The sequence below is a fragment of the Crinia signifera genome, chromosome 7 (assembly GCF_055691185.1).
Source record: "Crinia signifera chromosome 7, ASM5569118v1, whole genome shotgun sequence".
Classification (NCBI taxonomy): Eukaryota; Metazoa; Chordata; class Amphibia; order Anura; family Myobatrachidae; genus Crinia; species Crinia signifera.
This window is the reverse complement of record NC_139223.1, coordinates 150,277,705-150,302,092: the sequence shown is the minus strand read 5'-3', so window position 1 is coordinate 150,302,092 and position 24,388 is coordinate 150,277,705. Positions and strand designations below refer to the sequence as shown.

The following is a 24,388-nucleotide window of genomic DNA, read 5'->3' as shown; positions in this document are numbered from 1 at the left end:
TGTAACCCTTTCATTCTAAATCTAACACTGAGTGTAATATCTTATCATGGTGAGTTTGAGTGAGTCAATTTGCGTTCTTTGTTTACAGTAGCAAACCGTAAGTAAGGCTAAATCCAACCAATCACAGCGAGATACTGAGGTCCTATACATTTATAATATAAGGATCAGGTCGGATAAGAGCTGATCAGGAAACCTGATTCGGAGATGCAATAACCCCAATAGCGTAGGAGGTGGCTGGATCCAATTCTTTTTGTAGAGATACCCAGTTACAATGCTGTCTGTGTATTTAAAACCAGAAGAACCATCAGCTGCATTACTGTATTTATTTCAAAATTTTTGGGAAAAGGCAGCAGTTGGAAGCTTTGCTTGCAAAGGTCATGGTAGTGTTGTTGTGATTGGTTCTCTGCTATTGCAGAGTTCCTTGGCTACTACAATAAATATCAATACCCTTTGGGGTGGATTATAAATGAATGAATAAAATGGGTTTTGATGGTGTTCTGAATAATGCAATCATTTTATTTTGCAATGAGCCCACTTCTTCCCAAAATAGCAGAACTGCAGAGGTCCGTGTAGAAAACCGATGAGACCGGTCCGTTAGTGGTGACAGTGGCCACTTCTTCAGGGCTGACACCTTGGATGATTTTGTATACACTTGGTGAACATCCCAAACCGTACAATAACTTTTGCTTACCATAATATATGTTCATAGCATAATTTTAGTTTAGATCTTTCAAAAATAATGGAAAACTGGTCTGCAATTCTACTGCCCACACTTATTTTGCAGCCTTTTGAAAAAATGTTTAAGAATGTTCTATGGTGTTTTGGTATGAAATTGGACAGATTTGAGGACGCTAACTTCTAATTTTTTTAATTTTCATCAGATATTACTGTGTTCTCTATATACATGAATGCATGTGGGCCATTTTAGCACCCATCACTCTACCTATTATAGAAACTTTAAATAATGGCCCTATGAAGAAACTACAAATGATGAATAGTGTCTCCATCTGTGGGGTCATTTCAAATGGGCACAGAAGCCTTGGGCAAGGGCTATAGAAGCTACGCATGTTGACAATGGGTGGATCTGCTATAAAACTTTATTAAATAAGTGAATTTTTCATCAAAATTTAGTTTAAGTGTGTGTGTGTAATTAAAATATGAATATTTAGGTGATCGAATTTTGATTGTGCTTTTTGACACCAAAAATAATATTTTCACCAATTGTTTTTATGTACTGTGTGGTTATAGCTCATCGCTGATGCCATGACAACCAGCCTAGTAGTACAGCACAGCTGCTATTGCAGTTTGGATGTATGTCTTAGTACTGGGGGGGGATGCTGGGAGTTGTAGTCTAGCTCTGTAGATAGCATGAAATCTGTATCCATTTTAAACTATAATACCCCACAGTCTACAGAACTTCTTTGTGACGTTCCCAGGAATTGAGGAGCCTCAGGAAGGAGGCTGGTAGCAAGGGGGTAATTTTGCTTGCGCTGTAAAGTAGGGGTTCTGTGAGCTGATTGTTAAGGGGGGTGCTGTCAGAGGTAGACATATTGACCTTGTTGGATGTTGCCCATTTGTTGCTGGCTGTGAGGGGGCCAAATATCAGTTTAAGCTTCAGGGTCCCAAAATGTAGGTCTTCCCCAGATGTTAGCACCACAGCTATGGAGGTGCAAGCAGAATCAGTATGGGCTGCTATGTGTGCTGCGTGAACTCACCGCAGCAGCTTTATTGAATCTTTGTGCCTGCCTGAAGAATACATTGTGTAGGTTGTCACCTGCTTAATAGTAAGATTATATATTGGTTTTGTGTATTAAATTAGTTTTTGTTTGCGCTGGAGTTAATGTCTTCCTAAAATATATAATTCTACTCCATGTTATTTGCAGAAGTCCCTCTGCAGTTTTCTATGCCCGTCCAGTGCACAGATGAGGAACACGAGGAAGCACTCACCATTCAGAAACCAAATGATAAGATGGTAAGATCGCGGTTTGCACCAATCACCCCACGAGGCTTGGGACCAGACGACGAACTGAGCACCTCCGTGGAATCCCTCTCGACCTTCAGTGTTAAGTTCCCACCGAGCAGCAATGAGTCTGAATTTTTAAAGAGCTCTACAGAAAACTTACCGGTTGTTCTTCCTGCTACAGGGGAGAACATGAATTGTAACAAAAATAACTCCGAAGCTCCCCTTCACCTGAAGAATTATAATGCAGCCAGGTGCAGCCCACCCTACTCTCCGCGCTCACCAAAAACACCATGCCACTTGGACAACCATAAGCTTGTTGGGCTAGAAGCAAACTATAGAGACAAGGTTGTCCCAACAACTGAGGAAGACTGTCTTTTATTGCTGGCTAAAAGCCCTGTTGGGACAGGCACAAACACTTTCAGCATTCCAGATATTCCTGACGAGGAAGAATTTCCGCGAGTGACAGAGATGACAGTCCGTGGACCTCACCGGGTAATTAATCTTATATATTTTCAGTGAGTCACTTGTGTTTGCATGCAAGTCATGTTTCAGTGCCAGTAATGAGCAGCATTTTACCGTGTGCATAAATCACCTGCTTGTTTTTTAACCAGTTTTCTGCTGTGTAAGGTGAAGAGGGCAGGTTTGAAATACTTGTATCTTTGTCCACACATTTAGAACTGTGGCCAAGTCATCAGCAATAAAATTACAAGCTGCGCAGTTTAAATATACTGTGACATAAAGCTTGTATATTTTCCTAAAGAATGTCTGATGTACCAGGTGTCTAGCTCAGGAACATTCGCATTAAGAACAAGGAAAATATTTTAATGGATTTTTATATTTCCCAGAATTATATGTATTTATTATTAATGACTAATTTTGTATATAAGTATGGTATGGTCTTTGTCATGGGTTCACCTAGCTATTCTGGTGTATGATGTAGCTACCAAAATCGCGCCCACTCATCCTGTCATTGCAAACATCTGTATTATGGTGTGTACATACGTTAGATGTGCCTTAAGATCATATCCATGATCTGATCAGATAGGATCGTGGATAGGATCTTAAGGCACATCCGATTTGCATCCTATCTTGACTATATAGTGCAGATCTGCACTATATAGACAAGGCAGCCAAGACTTTCTGGCTTCCGATACGTGAACGCGGATCGGATCGGGATCGCAAGGGTTAAAACCCTTGCGATCTGCATCCGATGTTGATCCGATGCCGATCCGATGTTGACTATATCGTCCACACCGGAAAGGAAATCGGACCGTGTGTACACAGCATTAGTCTACTAGAAAAATATGGTCACATTCATCACTGTTGGCTTTAGAAACAGGTTGATAACAACATAGACTTGTGTAGCAAAGCTACAATGCCTTTGTTCCAGTGTGTGTGTCTCTGCCTCTGTGTGTGTCTGTCTCTCTCTCTCTCTCTCTCTCTCTCTCTCTCTCTCTCTCTCTCTCTCTCTCTCTCTCTCTCTCTCTCTCTCTCTCTCTCTCTCTCTCTCTCTCTCTCTCTCTCTCAGCATTTTGCACATTCTTTTTTTTTTTTTTTTTTTGCTCAATTAAAATTCCAACTTGAAAAAGGTCAACAGGACTTTGACCTTTTTTTATGTATACCTATTACTTGTTGACCAACAGTGGTCGACTTATTGAATGTCCCTCTAATGAGCCACACCCATATCCTTATGCCTGAGAAAATGGTTGGGTGAATTGGGAAGGTTTGAAAACCAAACCAAATGATCCAGACAGATTTTTCAGTTGTTTTCAGGCTGCTACATCTTCTCTTAGTGGGCGGGATGCTGTAACATCCGCTGCCCATTATCGCCCCCCTTCGCCGGCCATCGCATTCTTAATAACGGCATATGCTCTAACATATGCGGTTATTTATTAACGCAAGGGACAGCTCTTGCGATAAGAACTGTCCCTTGCAATGCTGTGCCGGCACTGGACTTCCGGGTCATGTGCAGAGTGATGGCGGGGGGCATGCCGGGAGGGATCCGTGACGGATCCCTCACAGTAGCGCTGCGGTAAGAAGCCCATATGCTTCAACAGGTAATTGCCAGCTTTTGCTGGCGATTCCCTCCGCAGCGCTGCCACTGTGGAGGGGCCATAGAGCATATAGAAATGCGGTAAAAACCCAGATAACAGGGTTTTTACCGCATTTCTGCTTTAGAGAATCTCCCCAGTGACTGATTGGGAGACGTAAGTGACATAAAGTGGAGCCCTTCACTTCTATCTATTATTTGGGAGTGAATGGAAAGGTCTACAGCAGACATGTCCAAACTATGGCCCTCCAGCTTTTGTGGAATTACACATGCCAGCATGCCTTGCCATAGTTGTAGCATTCCCTAATCGCAAAACTGGATGATGGGACTTAGTTTCATAACAGCTGGAGGGCCATATGTTAGAAATACTTGTTATACAGTGTCTAGGTTGACACTAAAATGTCGACATGCACACCAATTCGTGTAGTGCGTACCCTTGCCTGGCTTGCATGCTCTCCATGGTTCGGACACTTTACCGGTCCCAGTTGGAGTCTACGTGGATGTTGAAGTATGAATGTCCAGAAAATGGAGAAAAAAAATGTGAAAAACTCATGTCAAAATTGTCTATTAACTGTCGACCTAGACAATGTAATCCTATCAATTGAATGCTTTTGGGTAACTTCTCCACTAACTCCTTTCACTGAACAGTAATAATACAAACCAGTGGCTTGTTTGACTGGTTTACATGATTAATGTAGTGTTCATTCTAGCACCCGCCATATTTGAAAACCCATGCAGTTCCTCTTCCCTGCCTGGGGTGTCGCTGTCTTCTGTAGTGCTTCTAGCACAGTGTGGTCTGTATATCAGCACTGATATGCAAACCAGACCTGTGCTAGAAACACCACAGCAGACAGCGACACCCCAGGCAGTGAGGAGGAACTACATGGGTTTTCAAAGATAGCGGGTGCTAGAATGAACACTATAATGTGAAGTGTATCCTTATTTATCTATCTTAAATACTAACCAATTTGGAAAATAAAAGTAGATGGGGAGCTGAACACACATTTCAGAGGCACAAACTGAGAAGCTAATAAACAATATATTGCAGTTGTAAGAAACAAACAATATGTGTCGGAATACCTTGTAACATAGTTTTACTGTGTGAAGCTTGTACTAGTTTATAAAAATTCCATCTTATTTGACACCTGCTGAAATATGAACTTTTATACAGAACATGTCGGATTTAAAAAAATAATGAGGCATGTTGGCTGACTTGTGCTTTAGTTCCAGTTACATTTTCAATTTGTCATTTGTTTAGAATTCTGGGGCTTTTTTCCTGCTTTATCCTGTTTGTCCACTAGGTGTCAGTATGCATTGTGTATTTTTCCCATACCGAAACACAAGAAACAGCTGCTATGCAATTACAAGTTGATGGAAAAGTAGGCAGCTTTAAGTAAAAAAAAAAAAATACAAGTGAATTGGTGTTGAGCTGTCAAAAGGCACAGGGCAGAAGGTTAGATAATTGACTTTCGCACCAGGGTGAAGGGGGGATCTTGAGATGACTTTGTGAGCTTCAAAATCATTTGTGAAAGAATTTTTTTTTCCATAACTTGTATTACATTTCCTACATTTGGGTCCATGATTGATGCACAACATAAATAAAAAAATGCTTTAGTTTTATTTTTTATTTGAACCTACAGTATCCAATGATGTAATAATAATGTGCTTTAATTATGGTAAGCTATTTGAAACACTAGCAGTTGTTGAAATACAATTCTCAGTATACTGTAACATATTTTTACAGCAGGAAATGGAATTATCTGTCCCCACCTATTTAATTTGTGCTCCCATATGTGACCATTGGCAAAGTGGTAATTATAAAGATTTGAGTCATTCAGCAACCATGTTCAGGTATCCCTTGGATCGACCACTTGTGCTCATGTTTGCCTCTTTCAGACATGCTGTGATTCCCGGGCTTTGCTGGTGCCTTGGCCAAACTACCCGGGTCTCGCGTATATTTTTAAAAGGCACCAATTGACAATGGTTTTTCCCGGTACTCACGTCCCACATAGACAACCCAGCTAAAGTATGAATGGTGCAACCAAGACATTTTATTGAATTTTAGAAGGAACCCTATACAAATATGCAGAGAACATACAGACTTAATACAGATAGTGCCTCAATCAGTAAATAAAGAGTGCTATGAGGCAGTTATGCTAACCTTTACACCAACCATGTGCCTGGCTTATACACATAGAAAAGCTGTTTAAAACCTATGTAATAAAGCAGCAAAACCTCACCATCTCATAAGCATAAACAATTCACAACCGGTTCACCAGTGCTTGACATAAAGGTTGAGCATTCAGGGGGGTGTTTGCAGTACCAGAAAGTACACAATTGACCAGGACATCTTGAGGTGTATGATTTGCCGCATGCCTGTCTAACATCCACATGATTGGCATTGGCACCCCTTTCCAGACACCCTGCTACGAAGAAGCAACAGCCTTGGGCTTGTCAGTGCAACCCAGAGACCACTTGCTCTGTGCGCAGCCACATTGGTCACTCTCCTAGTTTACGGCCCTGCCTAAAAGAGCATAATCGCAAATATCTGCATGGACATTGGTCCCGGCACCACTCTACTTGGCAAGCACACTGGTAATTGGATTGTCTTTGATTTCTTGACATCGATCCTGTCATCACTGATAAAATAGCAATAAAACTGTGTGTGTCCCAGTGGTGCAGTGATATCTGCTACTGGTAGCAGTTTCTGCAAAGCAGCTGTGTCTTCTGGGTCCAGGAGTCAACTGATCCAGTGATGTGGAGTACACTACCCCTATCCCTAATCCAAACCTAACCTTCCCCTCCTGCAGTCTAGTACACGATTGTCTGCATTCTTTAAAGTATTTCACATGTCACCATGTTCAATAGCAACATTTCAACAGGGTCAACATCATAACTGTTGACATGTTGAATGTTGACTGCATATCGTAAAATGATGCACTAGTACTCCCTGGGTGACATTCTATGCTTTGAGATAAATGCGCATTTTTTTTAGCGCACCACATCGCCGCTATTCGCACTTTTTAAAATCGCATTTTTCAGTCATAATTCGCATATTTAATGCGATTTGGAGGCTGAAAAGTGCGAAGTGGTGCGATTTGCGGCGAAGTGGTGCGATGTCTTTAGACCTGAAAATGTGCGATTTTCATGTCTGAAAATCGCACGTTTGCAGGAAAGCGCAAAGTAAAAAAAAAAAAACGAGCGTGGGGTCCCCCGCCAGAGCATAACCAGCCCCGGGCTCATTGAGCCGGTGCTGGTGACATAAAATCAGGGTCCCCAACAAATAGGGGTCCCCTTGATTTCATGAAACCAGCACCAGGCTCAAGGTCCGGCGCTGGTTCCCAAAATACGGGGGACAAAATAACTAGGGGTCCCCCGTATTTTAAGAACCAGCACCGGACCCAACCAGCCAGCAGGGTAATGCCACAGCCGGGGGACACTTATTATATAAGGTCCCGCGGCCAAAGCATTAACCCCCTGGCTGGTCAGCATGGGCAGGGGTCCTGGGGAAGTGGGGACCCCCCCCAATGAAGGGGTCCCCCCCCTCCAGGACTTACCAGCCCATGCTGATAGTCCGGGGCTGTCCCCGATGCCCCTGGGCTTTGGGCTGATGGATTGTGTAAAAAAAAGAAGAAAAACTATTGTTTTCTACTGGCGAACTATGAGTCCCAGCAAGCCTACCCCGCATGCTGGGACTTGGAGAACCACAAGTCCCAGCAAGCGGGGCATTAAAGGGCCTGCTGGCACTTGTAGTTCTACAGTACAAAAAATAGTTAAAGAAAACACACTGACACCCTGAAAAATAAAAGTTTAATACACACATAACACACACACACTGATACTTACCTACCTTGAGCCCGTAGGTCGGTCCCTGGATCCTGGGTCCGGGCTCCAGGGCAGAAGAGTCCGGTTCCGGGGCCTTGGTCCTGGTTCCGGGGCTGGTCCGGGGCTCCTGGGCTGAAGAATCCGGGGTCCAGGATCCGAGGTAGTCCCCAGGGGTACCTAAGGAAGGAAATCCTACTCACCTGGTCCCCGGCATCCTCTCCGGCAGAAGCGCTGCTCCCATCTGGTACCCGGCTCACAGGACTTACACAGGCGCAGAGATGTTTCTTCCTCGGCGTCTGTATTCAGAATGATTTCTGGCCAATCAGGAGCCGAGAAAGTCGGCTCCTGATTGGCCAGAAATCATTCTGAATACAGACGCCGAGGAAGAAACATCTCTGCGCCTGTGTAAGTCCTGTGAGCCGGGTACCAGATGGGAGCAGCGCTTCTGCCGGAGAGGATGCCGAGGTCGTCGCCGGGGACCAGGTGAGTAGGATTTCCTTCCTTAGGTACCCCTGGGGACTACCTCGGATCCTGGACCCCGGATTCTTCAGCCCAGGAGCCCCGGAACCCCGGACCAGCCCCGGAACCAGGACCAAGGCCCCGGAACCGGACTCTTCTGCCCCGGAGCCCGGACCCAGGATCCAGGGACCGACCTACGGGCTCAAGGTAGGTAAGTATCAATGTGTGTGTGTTATGTATGTATTAAACTTTTATTTTTCAGGGTGTCAGTGTGTTTTCTTTAACTATTTTTTGTACTGTAGAACTACAAGTGCCAGCGGGCCCTTTAATGCCCCGCATGCTGAGACTTGTGGTTCTCCAAGTCCCAGCATGCGGGGTAGGCTTGCTGGGACTCATAGTTCGCCAGTAGACAACAATAGTTTTTCTTCTTTTTTTTACACAATCCATCAGCCCGATGCCCACCGCCCAGGGGCATCGGGGACAGCCCCAGACTATCAGCATGGGCTGGTAAGTCCTGGAGGGGGGGGACCCCTTCATTGGGGGGGTCCCCACTTCCCCAGGACCCCTGCCCATGCTGACCAGCCAGGGGGTTAATGCTTTGGCCGCGGGACCTTATATAATAAGTGTCCCCCGGCTGTGGCATTACCCTGCTGGCTGGTTGGGTCCGGTGCTGGTTCTTAAAATACGGGGGACCCCTAGTTATTTTGTCCCCCGTATTTTGGGAACCAGCGCCGGACCTTGAGCCTGGTGCTGGTTTCATGAAATCAAGGGGACCCCTATTTGTCGGGGACCCTGATTTTATGTCACCAGCACCGGCTCAATGAGCCCGGGGCTGGTTATGCTCTGGCAGGGGACCCCGCGCTCGTTTTTTTTTTTTTAATTTTAAAGGTTTTTTTTTTTTTTTACACCAGAACCCTGCACAGAACATTGCGATCTGTGCAGGGTTCTGGCTAATTTGCCAAACAGAACCTGGTCTGAAATAAGGGCGAATATTAGTCAGCTTAAAAGTGCGATTTGCGAAAACGCATTGCATTAAATAAGCGATTTGTATACTTTTCTTTATTAAAACATCTGGATGCGATAAAAATGCGAATTTATCTCGCACTTTTGGTCAGCATGCATTAACGCACATAATATGCGATTTCTGTCCCTTAGCGCATCCTATTAAATATGCGTTTTGAAGGACAAATGCGATATCGCCATTTTTTTTACTAATTAATGCAAAAAAACGCAAATCGCAGCACATAGAATGTCACCCCCAATATCAAACACACATAAGCACATGTAGAATTCTGTTTAGAGCTTGGGGAAGTACTTGCAACTTTTATTATAACAATACAGCTTACTATATTTAAAGCATGGATTTACTCAACATATATGTATTTCATATTTAGGAATTACACTTCCTAAAAACATTCATAATCTATATAAATGCAATATTAAAGAAATTATAACTAAACTCACAAATGATCTAAAGGAGCTGAGCCATCTTTGATTATCTTATTTGGGTAGAGCGATTTTGTTAAGTATGATACACTTTCCCCAACTTTTAGATCCTCTTCAGGTGCTCCAACTTTTGTTATCTAAAAGATAACTTCTCACTTATACAATTATTTCGTAATTTTATCTGGATTAATAAACTGGCAAAAATTGGTACAGTATGATTAAGTTACGTCAACCATAATGGAATGGGGGCATCCATTTTCTGGATAATTCTATGTATAACTGTGCAGCAATACTTTGACATCTTAAATATTGGTCAATGTCTCACCTTAACTATACCAATACCTCTTTTTAGAAGCATGTGTTTTTTTTTAAATCAAACTTCATTGAACTTTCTTACATGACTGACTGAGAAATCCCACCAGATATATTGGACTCTGCTTATGTCTACTAGAAAACTATGGTTGATATTAAGGCATTACAGATGGTGTAATGGTTAGCATTACTGCCTCACAGCACCAAGGTCATCGGTTCAATTCCCACCATGGCCATAACGGTGTGGAGTTTGTATATTATCCCCATGCTTGCATGGGTTTACTCCGGGTACTCCCGTTTCCTTCCAAAATTCAAAAATATACTGTTAGGCTAATTGGCTCCCAACAAAATTAACCCTAGAATGTCTGTGTGTGCGTGTAAATGTGGTAAGGAATATAGATTAAGCTCCACTGAGGCAGGGACTGATGTGAATGTTCAACTATACTCTGTAAAGCGCTGCAGAATATGTGTGCTTTATATAAGAAACTTTTAATAAATAATGCATAAATACAAATTAAGCTCACAATGCTTCATAAATTTACCATTTATATAAAATCAAAATGTTCAATATTGTGAAGCATCGCAAACTTTTTTTCAGTTGGGAGGGATTGTGAAATGTAGGTCAACTCATTGATCCCCTAACACGTAAACCAATGTCCTACACGGAAGCTACCACCAAATTCCCTGTGGTTGGAGCCTCAATTTTTTTAATTCTTCAACCCCAATAAGCAAGAGATCACACCTCATTCCAGCAGGTGATTGGGACAACCTACTAGACAATGCATTGGTAAAACCTCCCCCTTCGAGTGGTGCAATTTCTTTATTCTATAGGTTTCTTAGGACCTCTGTGGAACATTCCTCTTTAAATACTGGTATAGCAAAAAGGCTTGAACATTTTCCATACCTAACAGTTGAAGACCTTCTTAAAATATTGGAATACTCTATAACAACTTTTCCCATAGCAAATTTTACAGAAATGTTCCTTTAATAAATTTCACATACTGTATTCTATATCTCCACTTATAGAGTATTTCAAATGGGAATTTTGGAAAGTCACAAAAGATTCTAGAGACAAATATGGTGCTTTATGATAGAGTAGACTATTTAGTTAATTATGCTCCTCTTACACCAGAATGGGCGTGGTTTTGCTTTATTACCTTCTGACATTAGAATCCCCCGTATTGTCCAAAAATTACTTCTGGCAGTCTCTAGGCGACCCTTTAAACCAGGGCTGGGCAACACCGGCCCTCCAGATGTTGATGAACTACACATCCCAGGATGCTTTGCATTAGTTTTGCTATGTGGCCATGCTGAAACTGATGCAAGGCATGCTGGGATGTGTAGTTCATCAACATCTGGAGGACTGGTGTTGCCCAGCCCTGCTTTAAACCATACTACAATTGTGTATACTACACATTCCCCTTTACATTAAATTATTTAAAGATTAACTTTTCTTCATTTTTCATATGGATTGGTTAGAGGCATCACTTCAAAAAGTTTTTTTCAAAACTTGGGAGTGTTACATAGAGGTGCTACCACTCAACATGAAAGCAAATATTTATAAATGTTTCCATAATACCGTATGGCAGAGGTCCTCAAACAATTTTGCTCTGGGACCCCATCAGACAATATAAATAATTACAGGATTCCAGCAAGTTACTGCAGAAGGTCATGACATCACATGTGTAGTCAGCAGACAGCACATACACGGCAGCATTGTGGAAGCACAATTCAACAGATTTTTCAGACTCCTTGAATCCCTGACTGAGATTAGAAAAGTCATCAGCCTGATGGTCAGCAACATGCAGTCACGACCCCATGCTGAGAAGGTCAGGACCAACAGTTTAAGAACTGCTGCTGTTTGGTATGATACTAGTATGGTTTTTAATGATCCTCCCATAACATTGTACACTTGCGTATTATGCAAGGGGGAATGAGAAGAATGTGACTGTTATTGTAATGAAAATGCTGGAAATCGTTCATGCTTAAATGCTTTTTATTCTGTTAGTCTTTGATGGACACTTATAATGTACATTTTAATACACATGTGGTCACTCGCTGAAGTTTCAATAAAAGCAATTGTATAAAAAAAAATTAAGGATTATGTATTCAGCTATAGATGATAACACAGGCGCTGATAATACCAGGTTCTGTTGATGTGTAAGTACTGTGACATTTTCTGCATATTTTAAGGTCAGAATTACTGTCCGGGACATGAGGGCTGACCAAGGTAGGGCCCGAAGCTTAAGCAGTGTGGCCAGCAATCAGAGGAACTTTGCTTACCAATAGAACACATGCAAAGAACATGGCCTCTTTATTTAATAAAGGAGTCAAAGGATGTGTCAGGATCACCCACTTTAATTGGCAGGAGGGCTAATCATAGTGTAGTTTCCATAGAAACAAACCAAGCACCCATAGAGGAGAACCTGGGGGCCTCATGTAGGAAGCCCCCCCCCCCCCCCCCTCACCACCCTGTGGACCAGGTTTGCCCTATATTTAGAAGGAAAAAAACTTTGATTAGTGCAAATGTTTACACTCTTTCGGTGAAAGAGTTTTGTTGAGATTTTTTTTAAAATATGTTAGTCCGGTGGTGCTATCCCTGTCTTACCCTATGCTCCTGTCTCTCCAACGCGTTTCATGCGTCATGCGCACTTTTTCAAGGATCCATGACGCACGAAACGCGTTGGAGAGACAAGATCCCCCGGCAAGCCATCACCGCGTCTCCATCCCCAGCTCCATCGGCGATCGTATCCCAACTTCCGGCCACTTCCGGTCCGCACGGCGAAGACAGAGCATCGGCGCAGCGGCTGTAACGCACAAACGCAGTGCAGCCGCCTTGCGCTTAGAAGCCCTCACAGCCCACAGAGACCAAAAAGAAGCCAGGACAAAGATCAACAGGAGCAAAGGGTAAGACCGGGATAGCACCACCGGACTAACATATTTTTAAAAAAATCTCAACAAAACTCTTTCACCGAAAGAGTGTAAACATTTGCACTAATCAAAGTTTTTTTCCTACAGGTACCACTAATATATTTATAATCACATTATATATTCATTAATTTATTTATATCTATATATTAATTTTTTTTTTTTTTTTTAAACGTAAGCTCAAATAACCACAAGCCCATAAGCCCAATTAACATTAAGAACCCATAGCGCTCCTCCCCCCCACGATTTCTATAACTAAAAATACAGGAGCTGCTTAATTACAAAGCGCAAGACCACCAAAATATTCTATATTTAGAAGGGGAGATGCTGTTCATAGACTGGGATGGACATGGTGTGGAGGGATATTTTAGTTGGAGGATACTATAATGTTACCACTGTATAATAATAACCATTGTGATATTTGTGCTTTCCTGATCAGGAGTTATAGGTATGTTCTTTACTGTCTACTTGGGACTTAATTAATAACCTTGTGTAATGAAGGAATGCAGTAACGATAGTCACAGGTGGCCCTCTAAGCCTTTATCGGTGGCCCCTAGCTCCTTCCTCTTTTTTTGTCTGATTTTGTTTATTATAGCTTGTAACACTTTTTGAAATGGTTACGTATACTTTAATTTATAAGTCACTCTTCATTAAATATTGTATTAATGTACTGTATTCAGGAGCTTAACTATAATGTTCATATCGTAGGTTAGAGATCCACCCATGCAGCCCCTGCAGTGCATTGCTGGTTTTGTGCCATGGGTTAAATATGAAGATAAACAAAAAAACAAGGAATCAGGCGCAAATTAGGTTATATTAAAATAATATTGACCGAAGACTACACAATGTATAGAAGAAAAACAAAAAAACAAGGAATCAGGCGCAAATTAGGTTCATAAATATGAAGATGTTGTGACTCGTTGCTGTATATATTGCTTGTATTGCTTTTTTATAATTTATTAAATAAACCCTCTTAGTATTCTATTTGATATGATCTCCCGTGGCCCAAAAAAACTCAAGTAACAGCACAAGGAATTGTGGGAAAGCAACACTGTTGAAGAACAACTAGAACAAAAGTTTTCTGACAACTGAAAACACAATTGGGAGAAACACACATTGTTATCTCGGCAGATAATGGAGGTCCATACAATGCTTCATCATGTAGTCATCACATTAACATACTGCCAAGTAATTCCCTTCTCCGGTCTCAATATGCTTTAATCTGTTACTTAAAACATCCAATACAGACAGCTGTACTCCACTTCCTCCACTCTTGAGGTTGACATATTAACGTGGACATCTCACGATATGCTCAAGAGATCCCATATGGTCCATATGTTTGTGCCCCAACCCATCAACAGAAGAAAAAAAGCTCTGTTACAAAACACAGTTATTTATAATACTAAGCAGCCCGGGTTATTTAGCTGTAATTGATGATAGGGATACATCGCAACTCTGCTAGACTGTGATACATTTCCTCGCAGTGATGAAAATGATCATCAACTGTTACATGTTTATACGTACCTTTTGGGAAAAGCATAAAATTGCATTAACATTGCAAAGACTTTTTAGATATTTTTTTGTTCTTGTAACCATGAAGAAGAAACTTGCTAAACACTACAAACTGATCTATAAGGGTGAGCTATAATGGCTAATGTAGTGCTGTCAAACGTGTTTTAAAAGGTTAGATGCACTACTTCCCCTTTTCTAGCAGATCCGTGAGAGGGTGCGTCCTTCTTCCAACACAGCAGTTTACAGATGAGACCTGTTGTTTAAAATCCCCCAAATATTATATATTTAAAAAGCTCATTTACTAATTTTTAGAAGCAAAAATGTGCTAGTTTTGCCCAAACCTGTATTATCTGCTCTATACTTTTCTTAACCTATAGGCCCTACCGATTATGACAACAGTTCTTTTTCCGCACGCGCAGTTTGTCCTTGTTCAGCCCTTTGGTTTTTTTTGAGTGTCACCTACAGAAATGGCCCACACCTGATAATAAATATATTATATATGTACACTCTACAAGGATCTTGGCTTACTTTTTGGCCAAAAATACCAGCCCATCAACCAATGTCTAGACAACCTAATCTCTGATGGGTCACTAATACGAAGTTTGTGGTGCAGAACCCCGCTAGGCCAGCAACCCCAAGCTGGCACTCTAGACCAAGGTGTTAATGAGTGTTAGTAAAGAAGCAAAAGCTGTGTCTTTAAAAAGTGCTTCACAGGTAAAAGGTGTTAATTAAAATTGCTAAAGAGAGTAGTATTAGTAGTAGTAGTAAAGTGTTTAAAAGTGCAAAACTAAATATTCTAGTGTGCCGCCCCAATGCAGCTCGGCCATACCAACCCAGGGGCACCGCGCCCCTAGCTCATCCCTACAACTGATGAATTGTACAATTTGTAGGATTTATCATCAGTGTGCCTTTCATTATGCAGTCTGTGGATACTAGAGACCAATACTAGTTAAATGCATTCAGGACATGTGGGAGAGGTGTCACTCCAAGCTAAAGGAGTCCTTACTTCAAGTGTACTATGTAGCTAATTTAGACCTGATCACTTAACTGCAAATTTGCAGATGGCTGCGAGTGGATTAAAACCCACCTTGTGTATATATGAGTGAATTGCTGAAATATCACTATCCAGTGTCTAGTCGCATATCCATTTTTTTATTAATTTAATGATTTTCCCAGTCTGTGCAAATGTGAATAAGTCTGACCCTTCCACAACTCAGTGACAGAGACAGGATGATCAAGGCCGGCGCTGACAACACAGACCCTCCCTTAAAGCACCTGGGCACACCTAGATACGCTCCCAGATAATCCCAGATCCCTTCTGCTCAAAAAACTGTTGGATGGGGACCAAGTACTTTATCATTTTTGTTTTTTAACTTTTATCTCCTCTGGAAGTTCCTAAAGCGTTTCTTTGTTTGAGATGCTTGTGTACAGTAACTTTCCTTTTAATCTCTTCAGTCAATTTTCTCCTTTGCTTTCTCTGGTTCATTTTCATTGCGGTGCACATGATGATACCAAGCAGTAGAGTTGATACTTTTCTCATATGAATAAATTAGACTAACGACCATACGTATGATGCTAATTTAAGAAAGCAGTTCGTTTGGAATTATCACTGTAATCCAATATACCAACAAATCTTTGTGTTCCATTTTAGAATATTTTTGGAGAAAAATAATAATTTCATTTTCACAGTCTATTTGTTTTAATCTACAATTTAGACAATAAGAGACATTCAATTTCAATTTTTACTTTCCAGGAGGAATGGAGAATTGTCTCCATGAGTTTATAAGGGCACCAGCAAATTAGTCCATGTCTGTACCCCATGTAATAAAATATTCAGATGCAAAAATGTTGACCTTGTATAAATATAAACTCTTCTACTGAATAAACTTAAGCAATTGCATGGTTTTTTTTTTTTTACAAAATTCCAATTGATCTAAAAATATTCCTCTATATTTGTTTTATTTATTTTTTAGTTGTTGTCCCAATCCTTTTTTGTTCCTGCAATTCCTTTTTTTTTTTAAATGCTGTCAGTGGAATCTTGACTTGCCTTGTTTCTTAAATGCTACATTAAACAGTGTGTCCATTTTATTTTTTAGAACCCAATTCTAATGGTTTATGGTATATTAGATCTACAATGTCTAGGTCTACAGTCATATGGTAGATGGGTCCAAAGGTCGACAGGGTCAAAAGGTTGACATTCAAAATGTCGAAATTTTTTCATGTTTTTTGTGTCTGTCGACATGGACACCATCTAAGTGTACGCCATGCTTCGGGCTCGCTGCACTCGGCACACTGTTCTTTTCTCCCTCTACGCTATAGTGGATGGGAGGGTATGAAATACCACCTGTCGGCACATGTCGGCTCAAAATTTGGTTAAAAAATGCATGCTGATCTTTTGACCCTGTCAACCAATAGTGGGCGACTTTATGACTGTCGACCTACAGTCAATCTATCATGAGTCCGGATACCATTCTAATGTATACAATAAATCTTAAAACTAAATAAAAAATGTTGGTAGAATAAGTAGTTGGTGTTGAACATTCCACACCTTATAATTTAAATTTGATTTCTTCTCTTACAGTCTGTTTGGAAACCATTGTCTCCTCAAGAAGATGGCTTATCCGTTACAACCTATGAGAAGGGTGGACGGGACTTTTTGGATATATGTGAGTTCTGCCAAGCTGAATTCCCACCATCAACTAGATCAGGAGAAGAGTTTTTAAGACATCTTAACTCGCACTTTTTTGGACAGTCTTAAACTTTTGTTTTAGGAAATCAATATGATCAAGCACTCTTAGCAATACTTTATTTTGTAAAATTCACATGAATTAATTTTGTGCGAAATGGAACTAAAGCCTTTGTATATAACTGCATTATTAGACCTTATTTTCAATGATCGGTTACGCATTTTTTGGGAATTAGTACCTTTGTAGTAATCTTTGTAGTAATCTTTGTAGTAACCCCTGAATTTAATGCATTATGCTTATTTTTGTTGTCCAATATAACTGTTGTTTGCATGTACTGTAAGATGTTATACATTCATTACATAGTTATCATGTAGCTTGAATCTATAAACTGTCAGATAACTTGTATCTTTCAAGTTAATATTTTTTTTTCCTAAAAAAAAAAAAAATACTGTACATTTTAGATGTATTTAGGTAGAATTCAAATGTTACGAATGAAGCAGAATTTTAAATCTGTACAGGATAAGTATATTGATTTAAATGTATAGAAATTCAAATGTTGTAAAGTTCTTCAGTTATACAGAAAATGCTTGCAAGTATGTTTATTATGAAGATGTAAGTTGCAGTTTTTGTAGCGGTACGACTTATTTCAGTAACTGAGAATTTATGGGATAAATATAATATTTTTCCTTAAAACAAACTGCTTGTTTTCTCCTTTTTAATTGAAAAAAAAAATGCTGAAATAAAAATGATCCTGACCAGAACACAAAACCCTTAAAGCATAAAGATACCTGCATTCGTTTTTGTTTTTTTCTTAATGATTTATGCACAAATGATTATATGCGTGTAGGCGTGTCTCTATTACAAATATGTGCTAGAACATTAATAAAATGTGGTAGGTAGGAGACAATGACTCTGCTGCATATCCTTTAAAAAAATGTTAATACAAGCATTATGACTATATGTATTTAAACAATTTATATTTGTATTTTATTTTGTAGGGATTGTATAAAGCTGTATGTTTCCCTATTTAAAAATGCACCTCGAAAACTAAGATTTCGTTTTTTCCCAGTAAATATGTATTTTATGTTAAACAATGCATTAACATTGTGATTCTAGGACTCCTAGATTAAATCATTATTTTACTTACCAATTTATCAGTACTAGTCCATTATTCTAAAGATCTTCTCAATAATACAAGAGAAGAAATTCAATTTCTGACATTTAAGATGCGTAACATTTTGTGTTTCCGCTATTGTACCGTATAGAACATTCTGATAAGCAAGCTTACTGATATTATGTATGCCATATGTTTGCATGCAGGGTCAGGATGTCTGTATTAATGAATTGGCGTATGTAAGGTGTAACAAAGGACGTTTCGGAGTAAACAGAATTGTTCCACTGTAGACTATCCCCATAATGGTTCTAGTTACAAGGCTGCATGGCTGCTGAGACCAGAGTGTTTGTGGAGTGTATCTACTGTGGATATACATAGCAGCTGCTCTGCAAGGATATTGAACTTCTCTCTAACAACCTTGTGCTAAATCCCCAACCCTTAGCCTGCGTTTAGTCCTCCTGCAGCATCCTTCCTCCTTTTATACCTAGAGACCTTGTTTATTCTAAGATGTGCTTGTGAGAAGAGTGATGCTTTTTATCCCACCTCTTCTAACCCCTACACCACTAATTATACCACATGTCTGATCAGGAACACCCTGGAAATGCTGTTAAACACAAGCAATCTCAAGTTTATGAATAGTAATTTTGATGCAAACAACCTATCATATGTAAAGAAATAACTTTTTTTTTTTAAATTACAAAAATAAATCAGGCAAGCACATATGACATAAATAACGTATACATGTGTTTCAAAGGCACGGAGGGATTTGTGAAAAATAAAGAAAATAACTTCTTTACACAACAATGGCAACCGCACTGCCACTAAACTTTTGTAAGATGTAAATGCATAGGATAAATGTGTGGCACTTGACTGGAGTGTCAAGATTTTGGACAAACACTGAGATTTTTACTTTTTGTAAATGTATTTATTTATAGTTTCTTATATAGCACAGTATATTTCGTTGCCGCTTTACAATTGGAAACAACAGTGATTAATCAAACTGGGTAGAAACAAACCGACATGGAGGTAGGAAATGTGTGTATGCCAGTGGTTCCCAAACTGTGTGCCGTGGCGCCCTGGGGTGCCTCGGGACACTTGCAGGGGTGCCTTGGATTGGTGGTCCAGTGCCAATTGAAATTGTTTATGGTCAATGTAAAAGGCAAAAACATTGCTGGTGGGCTGCCAATAATAAAAAATGTGGACAAACAGAAGCTAATCCTGTCCCTCACCCATAAATAAACCTATGTATGACATACAAATCAATTTACAGAATAAAAAACTTTTGGCCTAGTGGTGCCGTAAAAAAAATTCTGATGCTGTAGGGTGCCATGATTTGGGAAGTTTGGGAACCACTGGTGTATCCAGATGAATGTTTATTTTTCTTTAATTTCTAGACTAGTGTGGGGCATTGGGCCCATCCAATTTAAGTTGACCACTGAAGGCTCCACAGGACTTTGGTCGACATTGCTGGAAGGTCAACACAAGCATTAGGTTGACTGTCAAAAGGTTGACATGAGGTTTTTTTTTGTTTGTTTTTTTTGTCCTGAATGTTGACATAGTCGACATGGGCCCTGTCAAAGTGTACCGTGTCCCCTCACAAGGTCCATGCAGCTCTAGGCACACTATTTTATTCTCCCACCACACCATAGTGGATGGGATGGGATGAAACATCGCCGGTTCAAAAAAACTAGACTGCTGATAATCTGTTGCAAGTGATTTTATGGTTCGTGGTTTAGGAACTTCCTCTGTACCATGCCGCAGGAGACCATGGAGAAAACCGCATACATATTATTGGTACATACTGTACAAGATACAGTAAATAAATGCAGACCTGGAGTTAAAGGGTAGGGAATACATTGCTTATGATCAACGGATAGTGGACAGATAAGAGGAGTGCTCCTCACAGAGATTGGAACAGCAGCGGGACTACGTACCAGTGTTAGTATTCTGGGAGTGGGGACTTTAGTAAAGAGATTGTCAGAAACTACAAAGATGTGAGTGTTGTAGGAGACACTGGTGACTGGTCTGGCCAATTGGGGGATTTTTTTGGGTGGATTTCTGCAAAGAAGCAACGGGGTTATTGGAAAGGCAGGGTTAGGTGGACAAAGGGGTTGTCATACAAGATGTTTGAGCTGTATATATATATATATAGTGAATGCTGGAGGGTGTGGGCGACAACGTAAAGGCATTTGTAAGATATCAGCATTTCTGCCTCTAGGTATGAACTCCTTAGCTATGTAACCATGTGTGTACATTACTCACAATCACTCATACTCATTGAGTGGAAATACCCTTTGAATCTCACAGGTGGCATGGTTGTAGTAGTGGTTAATTACTGCCTTGGATTGTAGTCCTACCAAGGCTCTATCTGTGTGGGGTTTGTAAGTACTCCTTGTGTGTTCATGGGTTACCTCCATCTGGTTTGGTTTCATCCCACAATATAATGGAAGTGTAGCCTATGTTTTGGGGGAGTGACTAGGCCAGGATCTCTATCAGAAGACCGAGATTTCTTCGCCTTTGTTTAATCTGTAGCAGATTTAAGAGACCACAAACTACTATAGCACAATAGCGCTGGTCCAAAAGACAAAAGGAAGAGCGAATGGCACTGTGAGAAAATACTTAATTTTGTCTGGTGTCCATGTGAATTCCGGAAAGCTATTGGTCAATATGACCCTATTGGTACCAATGATGCTGCATGCTTCTGGTGTTACAAGTGCCAAAATGCATATGCCCAAATCATTAATGAACTAATGTGGCCCCAAAAAGCATCTAAAGATTATTGTCCTCATTTTTAATATCTAGCAAGTATTTTATCCTATCTAGTAAAAGGCTAATGCTGCTCCTCACCTCTGTGGGGGTATTCAAGTGTTTTGGGATCACTGGTGGCATTTCAAGAATTTCTCCTTTTGAGTGGTGACATTAGATACTTTGTTCCATCATTTTGACAGGCTGGTAACTAGTAAGTATAACAAATTAGTAAGTAAGTTAGAACATAACTCTGAACCCATAAACATTAATTATCTACTGTTTTGGTATACTTATTTAAGAAATAATCATTGCCAGCAGTCAATGGTGGCTCCTACCTAAATCCGGAATGGCCAGATAGCTGAGAAGCCATACATATTGGGACATCTCCCCAGCCAGACACACCTGTATTTCTGGGGGATATGGTCACTGGGTCTACAAGCAATAGGTCGACATGTAGAAAGGTCAACATGACAATGTCGACATGGGTTAGGTATGCAGTGTCATTAGGTTGACACAAACAGTAGGTCGACATGGGGAAGGTTAACAGTCAGAAGGTCGACATGGGGTTTTCACTTTCTTTTGTACCCTACCATCCACCATGAAAAAAGGATATAAAAATATCCAAACGAAAGGCGCTGGTGTATGAGTGTCCCCCTTCTACCATCCACCATGCAGTGTGCCTGAAGCATGGTGAGCCATGCGAGGTGACAATGCAAAGATTTGTTTGATAAGATTAGATATGATTGATAACCCAAACCTGTATATATTTACTTTATTACCTTTAAATATAACGGCAACGCTGAAATGATTGCACACCCACACAACCTTGTTATAAAATGTATGACAATGCTTTACTTAAAGAATAGCTTCATTACAGGTATTTGCAAATGCAGACTAACACAAGAAACATAAAACTGACTAGCTAATACTTAAACAGTAATTCTAAATCAAATCAAAATGGACACCTTTCGGACAGTGATCAGCCATGATTAAACCTCCTTCATAGTTACCTCCAGCCCCTTGTGCTTCCTTGTTCTTCCTCAACTGCCTCCTTCCTCCTTCTCTAACTCTGATATTTAAACCTTAATCACATTAATTAATTACTCATAAGCATTGAGTCTTATTGGAAAGCTCTGCTTTCAATCATGATGTCATAATTAACCCAACACCCAACTTCAGTGGCCTTGGGGGTCTACGCATGTGTGGCCTTGTTCCCATATTATTCAGTTTGTGGAGACTAGCTTTCTGTCCTTGCTCCATTATACTGTCAACATCACATTCTTAAGCTTCTAAAACCAAAAACAATTCTCTATAAGAAATCACTTTTACAGCACTGTTCTGAATGATCAGCCATTTTATAATGTTATTATGCAAGTCATGATTCAACAAAATGGCTGCTGCTTCTAACAAACACCTGCTGCTTAGCGCAAAGGGTAGGCCTCATACGCCGTGGCTAGTACCTTGTGCAACAAGCTAACGCCACCTGCAGCAATAAATAACAATATTTGAGAAAACAGTATAACAAAAGTATAGAATTATTGATGCGTTATTTCTGTTTTAACAGAGGGGACGCGGCGCTACGTTACAGTGCCTATGTCGACTGTGACATAAAAAGTGAAAACCCCCATGTCGACGTTTTGACTGTCCACCTTCCCCATGTCGACCTAACCCATGCCACCCTTCAGTCATGTCGACCTAGTTGCTGTCTATCCTATGATTCATACCCATTTATGGCAGTATGGAGTCTGGCTTAATAAATCCAATGATTTGTATTCAGAGCATGAACGTTTGTTGATGGCTGTTTGTGGCTGGTTATGTTTGAAACCACACATTTTCATACTTCCCAACATGACCCTTTCCAGGAGGGACACATTGCTCTGCTCCTACACTTCCCTCCTGATGTATGATTACCATCACCTGTGTTGAAACGCCTTTCTTATCAATTAACCTGTTCAACACAGGTGATGGCAATCATACATTAAGAGAAAAGTGCAGGAGCAGAGCATTGGGTACTTATGTAGTATCTGGGCGTCCGATTTTGTGATTGTATGCCTTACCTTAAGGCATACAATCAGATGCGATTTTGCATAGGATTCAATGTTAAGAAGGTCCTGTTCATTTCCCCACTATCCAAGTGGGCATAGAGTTGATTTTATATAGCGTAGCGAGCCACCGAGCCCGAAGCATGGCGAGCGAACGCATATTTCTTAAAAAGTATTCTGTGTACCCTCGCGGGGCTCGCTACGCTCGCCACGCTTCGGGCTCGGTGGCTCGCTACGCTCGCCACAGGTTTATATCCAACTCCATGCCCACTTGGATAGTGGAGAAAGGAAAAGGACCCCTTTTTCCCATTGAATTCTATGTTAAAATGGACTCAGACCATTTTAACATTGAATCCTATGGAAAAATCTTGACCATCGCATCACATACGATTTGGTCGCATGCGATGCGATCTGATCCGATTTCTAAATCGGACGCCCAGATACTACATAAGTACCAAGCATTGTGTCCCTCCTGGAGAGGGTCATGTTAGGAGGTATGCATTTTGGCAGATGTAACATGTGTGGTTCTCAAACTCTGTCCTCGGGGACCTCCAACAGTGCACATTTTCAAGGACTCATCACAGACTTGAGAGTGAAATAATTAGCTCCACCTGTGGATATTTTACAAAGTGTGGCTGAGTATTGAGTGCACCTGCCGGATAACTTGGAAAATGTTATATGTTGGGGTCCCTTAAGGCAGTGGTTCTCAACCTTGGTCCTCAAGTGTACATTTTTCAGGTCACACGGCAGGTGCACTCGTTATTCACTGAAACATTTTAAAAGATTACAGGTGGAGCTGATTATTTCACCTGTGATTCTGTGAGACCTTGAAAACGTGCACTGTTGGGGGTCTTTGAGGACCGAGGTTGAGAACCACTGCCTTATGGAGTTTGGGAACCACTGGTCTAAATGTATCTTGATATTAGCCTTAACCTGGTGAGTACATAAAGTAACTGAGGTTTGGCCTGGCATCTGTTAAACAGTCTGCGTCAGGCGAACAGCAAAGAAAAATAGCAATAAGTACCAGTTTTAAAACTACAGCCCCACCAAGCCATGGTTACCCTTGCCCAGTTAATGTTTTTCAGACCGCCTAACTGGTGCACAGGTATAGTCATTACTAACTGCCACATTTGAAATGATCCACAGCTGGAGTTAATTACTACACATGATTCTGTGAGGAGACCTGGAAAACGTGCACTTATAGTGGCTCTCGAGGATTGGAGTTGGCTACCCCTGCCTTTGCCTATTGGCACAAGTAGAACTACCCATTGGCGGCATAAGTTCGTCCAAGTTGCCCAGAGG

At 40.8% G+C, this 24,388-nt stretch overlaps 1 protein-coding gene across 2 annotated transcripts in view; it reads left to right on the top strand.

The window, feature by feature from the left end:
- The window catches only part of TANK (TRAF family member associated NFKB activator), a 79,551-nt gene extending 61,223 nt beyond the window's left edge, over nucleotides 1–18,328 (top strand). For both annotated transcript variants that reach the window (XM_083153954.1, XM_083153953.1), the window contains exons 9-10: nucleotides 1,884–2,455; nucleotides 17,077–18,328. In XM_083153954.1, the coding sequence (XP_083010080.1) occupies nucleotides 1,884–2,455; nucleotides 17,077–17,253 (749 nt within the window). In that variant the 3' untranslated portion in view covers nucleotides 17,254–18,328. The remainder of the gene's footprint in view (nucleotides 1–1,883; nucleotides 2,456–17,076) is intronic.
- Nucleotides 18,329–24,388: the final 6,060 nt, after the last annotated feature.